The 6,910-nt window shown below is 36.6% G+C and overlaps 1 protein-coding gene across 1 annotated transcript in view; it reads left to right on the top strand.

Moving 5' to 3' along the window:
• The window catches only part of LOC107657589 (nuclear pore membrane glycoprotein 210-like), a 16,564-nt gene extending 10,023 nt beyond the window's left edge, over positions 1 to 6,541 (top strand). Inside the window, exons 9-13 of the mRNA XM_016445747.1 lie at positions 124 to 261; positions 341 to 496; positions 828 to 1,155; positions 5,769 to 5,914; positions 6,323 to 6,541. Coding sequence (XP_016301233.1) covers positions 124 to 261; positions 341 to 496; positions 828 to 1,155; positions 5,769 to 5,914; positions 6,323 to 6,541 — 987 coding nt within the window. The remainder of the gene's footprint in view (positions 1 to 123; positions 262 to 340; positions 497 to 827; positions 1,156 to 5,768; positions 5,915 to 6,322) is intronic.
• Positions 6,542 to 6,910: the final 369 nt, after the last annotated feature.

Consider the following 6,910-nt stretch of genomic DNA (forward strand, 5'->3'; position numbering starts at 1 on the left):
TCTATCTTTTCATTAACTATTTCTTTCTACCCACCATTAATAGAAACAAGAGAAACATAGAACTATGTCTCTTAATATAATAATTTTATTTGATATTTTATTTCGACAAATATTTTGTAACAGGATGGAGAGGACTGGCCTGTCATCCCACCAATCAGAGTGCAACAGGAAGTGGAAATCTACAACCCTCTTACTCTGCAGCCCTCTGTGATTGTGTTTCCATGGCAACCCCACAATAAGGTGTACCAGTACAATATTCAGGTACTGTTAAAATCAATATTGTTATCTGTGTATGTTGAAGCATAATGACCGTTTGCTATAATAGAATCTGTGTTGCCAGGTGGAAGGAGGAAGTGGCTCTGTGATGTGGGAAGTGTCTGATAGAGAAATTGCCACAGTTACAGTAAAAGGGGTGGTCATAGCAGGAAAGAGGAGGGGCCAGGCTGAAATTCAGGTTTCAGATTCCAAAAACATCCTGCACAAAGTAGTCGGGAAGGTAATATTTGGTTCACTATCCTTGTTGGGACTCCCCACAGGCGTAATGGTTTTTATACTGTACAAATGGTATTTTCTATCGCCCTACGCCAACCCTACACCTAAACCTACCCCTCGCAGGAAACTTTGTGCATTTTTACAATCTCAAAGAAAACTCATTCTGTATGATTTATAAGCTTCTGTACCCATGGGGACCTCAATTTAGGTCCCCACGGTGACAAAAGTCCCCATGAGTTGGTGTGTATTCAGGTTTAAGTCCCCACCAGTGTAGAAAAACCTGTACACACACACAGGCTATAAATTCTCATATTTCATTCACTGTTTGTGTACAGGTGATGGTTGTGAGGCCTGCCCGGTTGCAGCTGATTCCCCAGAGGGGCGATTGTCGTGTGGGGGACAGGATAGACATTCCCTTTGCTCTCTGGGGCATTCAGGACCCACCAAACACTTGCTCTCAGACAAATTATGTCTTTGATACACATTCGTACACTCACAGGAGCATCAGTGCAAATTCTCAGGCAAACTTGTTCTCTGATGCACACCATCTTCAATGCGAAGAGTCTCTACTGGAGGATAGAAATCTTGTGTTAGTCACAGACTGCTCTCAGCTCTCTCTACACGTCCAAGCTGAACCTGCCGGCATCTTCACACGCATGCCAGGTGCAGCATCTTCACCCTCTCCATCTCTGCATTTCTACTTTGTCCATCCATTTACACTCTACTGGTTTCTTCAATATTCTGTTTCTCTGATGGCACTTTCATTCATCCGCCTGCTCTAATTGTTTACCTCAGGGCATATTGAACATGAGGAATAAGTGATCTACTCCCAGTCACACACAGAGACCTCTCCTCCCAACTCTCCTTCTCTCTCTGCCCTCCTCCCTTATTTAGGACTTCCTCTCCACTGCACGCACAAATTAAAATAGGATTAATAGAGTGGGGGAACTATGATGTCAGAATCGGAAGAGTAATTCACCACGGGTTCCTTCGAGATTTTCCTATGGGGTTTTTCAATTAATGAGTAAAATAAAGCTTGTGGTAAACATAAATTGACGATACTTTTACGTTTTGTTCTACATTCACCATGGTGAAATGAATTGAATGCCAACAATAAACAGCTATGCATATAGGACAAATGACCGCCAATAATTTTGGAGGGAAAATAAAGACAACATTAAAAATAATAAAATATAAAATTAAATGAATAATTTATTATTCACCAATAATCATGCATTTTTTTTTAAGTTTTAAAACAAAATAAAATGTGATAAACAAAAAGAATTATAATTCTCAATTTGCACACACTTTTTTTTTTTTTTATTGCTTCAAACAGATTAACAAAAGATTTTAACATATAGATACAACACAACCTATTCACATTATTACAATCATACAACTTACAGGAACAAAAAAAAAAAGAAAAGATATTTCTTCCTTTTCCCTAGAGACACATTTAGTATACAAATGAGTTGAAAAGCATAGCGGGGACATTATTTTTCAAAGAATTTCTCCATAAAATTTAACAAAATTTCATTCTTTTTGTTATTAATTAACACTAAAGACTTTTTTAACAACTCCATTTCTTTTAAGAATACTTCACATTTAGGTATACAATCCGCAAATTTTTGTTTATGAATGTAATATTTACCATGCAAAATGTAAAAGTTTACAACATATTTAAACATTTTGCTTTTGTGCGTGTAAGAACATATAACATCTTTTAAAGATAATTTATAATTAACATTTATTGGGGCAAATAGAAAAAAAGCTAACATCAGACCAAAATTTCAAAGATAAATCACAGCTGTAAAACAAATGACCCAAGTCTTCCTCGTGTATATTACAAAAACTGCATTTGTTTTCAATATCCATGAATTTTGAGGCGGGGCATAGAGGAGAAACAATAATGTACATTGACACAGACATTTAAATACACATACGTACTAGTAAAACAATACATTTAGAGTTTGTAAAATACACACAGATGTCTATGGAAGCAGCAAAAACAGTCTATTCAAATATAATTTGCCGAGGCATTCTATTTATATCAGATACACATAGTGTAAGTAACTATAAAGTTCACTCTATTATTCTCCCAGTTCATCAGCCACTTACTTAGCTACATGTATTTCGGGAGAAATTGATGAATTTACGTGCCGTAAATCCGATTGACAGGACTCCCTGAACTGCAGCGCCCATCTTATCGATCACGATTAAGATCACTTATAAAGGATTTTAAACGACAAAATACACTGACTTACACATATGTGTGAATCGGAATATCAGATAGTTGATGACATGGTAAGCAGGTTTGTGAACATATTCTGAATAAAAAAGGAAAAACTAATTAAAAGCGATACATGTGTCTGTTAACCTGTTAACATTTGGGTACCAAAATACGGGAAAATAATTTTGATATTATTTATATATTTATTCAAGCATTTAACATTTATAAGTTAATTAAATGTCAGTAATGAACTGGACAAATTATAGCGATCAGGAAGAAGGCCCTCTGTCCCAAACGCGTACAGTATAGTGCAGGGATCCTCAAATCTGGCCCACGAGATCCATTTTCCTGCAGAGTTTAGCTCTAACCCTAATCAAACACACCTGAGCATGCTAATCAATGTCTTCAGGATCATTACAAAATCACAGGTAGGTGAGTTTGATCAGGGTTGGAGCTAAACTGCAGCGCATTGGCCCTCCAGGGCAAGATTTGAGGAACCCTGGTATAGTGGATATTGTATACAACTCCCCATCAATAGTTCTATACTGCCACCTGTTGGCGCAGTTGTGGAACTTAGAGAACAACCTTTGTTAGGCTATGTCGAGATAACGAGAAAAATAGAGAAGGGTATATAACTGCAGCCCGGAGATTTCCAAATTGGGGCGGGAACTCCAAAACGGGGTGGGAGCTCCAAAATAGGGCGTGGCTTCCTCCCATTGACAGGCAGGCACATGACACGCATGCGCAAGTTTTTCCCCCAATCCACTTCAGTGCAAACTCCGCCCCACAGCTGATTATGTTGTGATCACGCAAAAATTAAGTCGTGATCACGAGAAAACAACTCGTTATGTCGAGATCACGAGAAAAATAAGTCGTGATCATGAGAAAACAACTTTTGTTATGTCAAGATCATGAGTAAAATAAGTCGTGATAACGAGAAAACAACTTTTGTTATGTCGAGATCACGAGTAAATTAAGTCGTGATAACGAGAAAACAACTTTTGTTATGTCGAGATCACGAGTAAAATAAGTCGTGATAACGAGAAAACAACTTTTGTTATGTCGAGATCACGAGTAAATTAAGTCGTGATCACGAGAAAACAACTTTTGTTATGTTGTGATCACGCGAAAATTAAGTCGTGATCACGAGAAAACAACTTTTATGTTGTGATCACGCGAAAATTAAGTCGTGATCACGAGAAAACAACTTTTGTTATGTTGTGATCACACGAAAATTAAGTCGTGATCACGAGAAAACAACTCGTTATGTCGAGATCACGAGAAAAATAAGTCGTGATCACGAGAAAACAAGAAGGAAAAAATAATGCATGGCCGCTTAGAACTTCCGTAGTCATTAGTATAGTTGGTGCAACTAATTCTACTACACATCATAAATGGCTGTGAAAATAAAATAATTAATAAAATAGTTAATTTTATGAAGCTTATCTAAAAATGTATGTAAAACAATTTTGCTATAGTATCATTTATAAGTATTGTAGTATTTATCAATATTTTGAATTAGTTTTAATTTTTCATTTCGATTTTAGTCATTTTGTTGTTTTTGTCGTTTTATTTTTTTATTTTATTTTTCTGTTTAATTTTAATATTTTTTTGTTCAGTTTTAGTTTTGGCAATTTTAGTACTTCAATTTGTTTGTTTTTTTTCAGTTACTTTCCAATACAATTGTGTTTTTTTTTTTTATAATATTAATTTTCAAGTTAAAGGTTTTCATAAAATATTTTTGATTCTATTTAAATTAAAGCTGCAGTCCGTAACTTTTTTTGGTTAAAAATGATCCGAAATCAATATTTGAGCAAGTACATAACCAGCCAGTGTTCGAAACTATCGCCTTACTTTATCCCGATTCACAACAGTCATCTTATAATAATGTTTTCTAATTTGAGTGGTATGGGTAGGTTTTCGCGGGAAATTCGAGCATGCTGCTATAAGAGGCATCATTACGTCACTTCTGTAAACATAAAGAAGTTGTCCCGGCTACTAGGCTATCGCGTGTGAGGATCCTGCAGGTGACCAATCGTTTATAGCCTTTTCTCACAGCAGCCAGAATAAGTAAATGTATCATTTTGATGGCGGATTGTAATCCAGAAAGGATTATGTGTTTATGAAACACATGTGAAGGAAATTTAATTATATTCCAGTTTTAAATGTGCTTCTGATTACAGATAGCCTGTGATTACACAAGATTTGTATTATAAAGACAACCAGTTCGAAGGGAGCATAATTTGCTTTTTGGGTTAAAAGAATTCCTTAATATGAAATTCGAGTGGTATGACGATTAGAGATTAGAATGTACAGAGATTGAAATCTACTCGCTTACACACTATACTCATAGTCACGCAATGCTGATGTTGTTAACATTAAGAATTTGAGAAAAAATATGACAATAATAATAATTTGCACGGTTTGATGTGATATGAGCTAATTTAGATTAAATCGGCAGTTACTTACTTGTTCAGATGACAATATCCGAAAAATGAAAATGCTTATTTGAGTCATATATTCCAAGACGTAGGCTAGAATCTGTGAGTGCAAAGTACAATATCCACACCGGTGCGGTGACTGACTGCCACACATACTCCTCAAAACATTAGATTCATCTGCGCTGGAGCCGTGCCGCCACACAACCCACGCAAGCGAGATAATTCCGCACATAGCTGCAATTGCAGGTTTTCAAACAGAGATGGTGACAAAGAGGCAAAATTTACGGACTGCAGCTTTAACAAAAACACATTTTTAATAGTTTTAGTTAATAATATCAACACCAATGTAAATCCACTACCAATCAAAAACTAGCAGTATTTTTGATGCTCTTTTCATCTAAAGTATCTAAACATAAAAAGAAGAAGAAGAAATGTTTACTTGAAAAACTAAATTGCATGAGATTTTGTGTTTTTGGGGAATGTATCGAAATAAGTTAATTTTATATTATGTTTATGTGTCTTACTTTTAAGTTTAAGTTTATTTTTATGAACCACATGAATATTCCCTTTCTGTCTCTACTTTTCTGCCTCTTTATCTCTCTCAGGATCTCTGTCTCCAGGTGCTGGATTCTGTGGAGGGGTCCGTATGGAGGCTCTTTCATGGGGTCACACTGTTGTTACCATCACAGTGGAAACAGAGGGATGCAACATCAGTGAGACGACAACACTGGTGGCCTACAGCCCTCTCAAAGTACGCTGTTTCTGTGTGTGTGTGTGTGTGTGTGTGTTTGTGCACGTATGATTTGTAGTAAGTGTCATGTCTGTATAAAGGGTGATTTATCAGCCCTATGGTGGCTATTTATTAAGATAATGAACTGTTTGGGAGTAGCAGAAGATTAATGTGAAACTGAGCGCTCCTGATCCCTGATGTATGACTCTGTATGTCAGGGACATAGAGAGCAGCGGAGCTCTCTGGTCCAGGGCAAACGCTGCCAAGCACACTCATGGGAATTTAACAGGACAATGTGTTGGATCAGTGCTTTGCTTTTGTCAGTAAGACACTAATGATAGACAGCAACAACTTTAACAAGGACATTATCGTGAGCTTTGTACTCCATGTAGCCTCTCAGTGACATTGTTTTCTCCTTCTTTCACTTAGTCTATTGCGTCTGAGGTTCTTCTCTCAGTGGGCTCATCTCGTGTGGTTATATTCGAGGATGGGCCTCGGCCCTGGCCCCCGGCTCCCTTCCGTTTCTTTAGTGACGTCGAGGTGCAGCCAGAAGGGGGTGTTACCGTGGAGGCACTGAGTCCAACCGAAGCAAGGCCACCTCGACATGCGTATCAGGTCATGTGCACCGCCGTGGGAGAACAGGTTTGAAATGTCCTCAACTGCAATGTGACTCAAGCATCATATGTACTGCATTATTACACTAAACTCATGTAGGTGCAGTTATTAATAATAATAGATTTCATTTTCTGTATTTACCCACAAACATATGGAGTATTTACAGAACCAGAAGATTAAAAATGAGCATTTAATAAACAATAATCAATAATAAGTAATGTTTAAAATCCCACCTACAGAGTGTACATTTTGTCATTTTTATTAATTACATCTTTTTATATTTCATTATATTTAATAAATATATACACTACCAATCATAAGTTTGGGGTCATTCATTTTTTTTTAAAGAAATGAAGGATGCATTGAGTTGATCAATAGTGACAGTTAAGACATATATATATA

Source organism: Sinocyclocheilus anshuiensis, unplaced genomic scaffold (assembly GCF_001515605.1).
Source record: "Sinocyclocheilus anshuiensis isolate Anshui unplaced genomic scaffold, SAMN03320099.WGS_v1.1 scaffold43, whole genome shotgun sequence".
Taxonomy (NCBI): Eukaryota; Metazoa; Chordata; class Actinopteri; order Cypriniformes; family Cyprinidae; genus Sinocyclocheilus; species Sinocyclocheilus anshuiensis.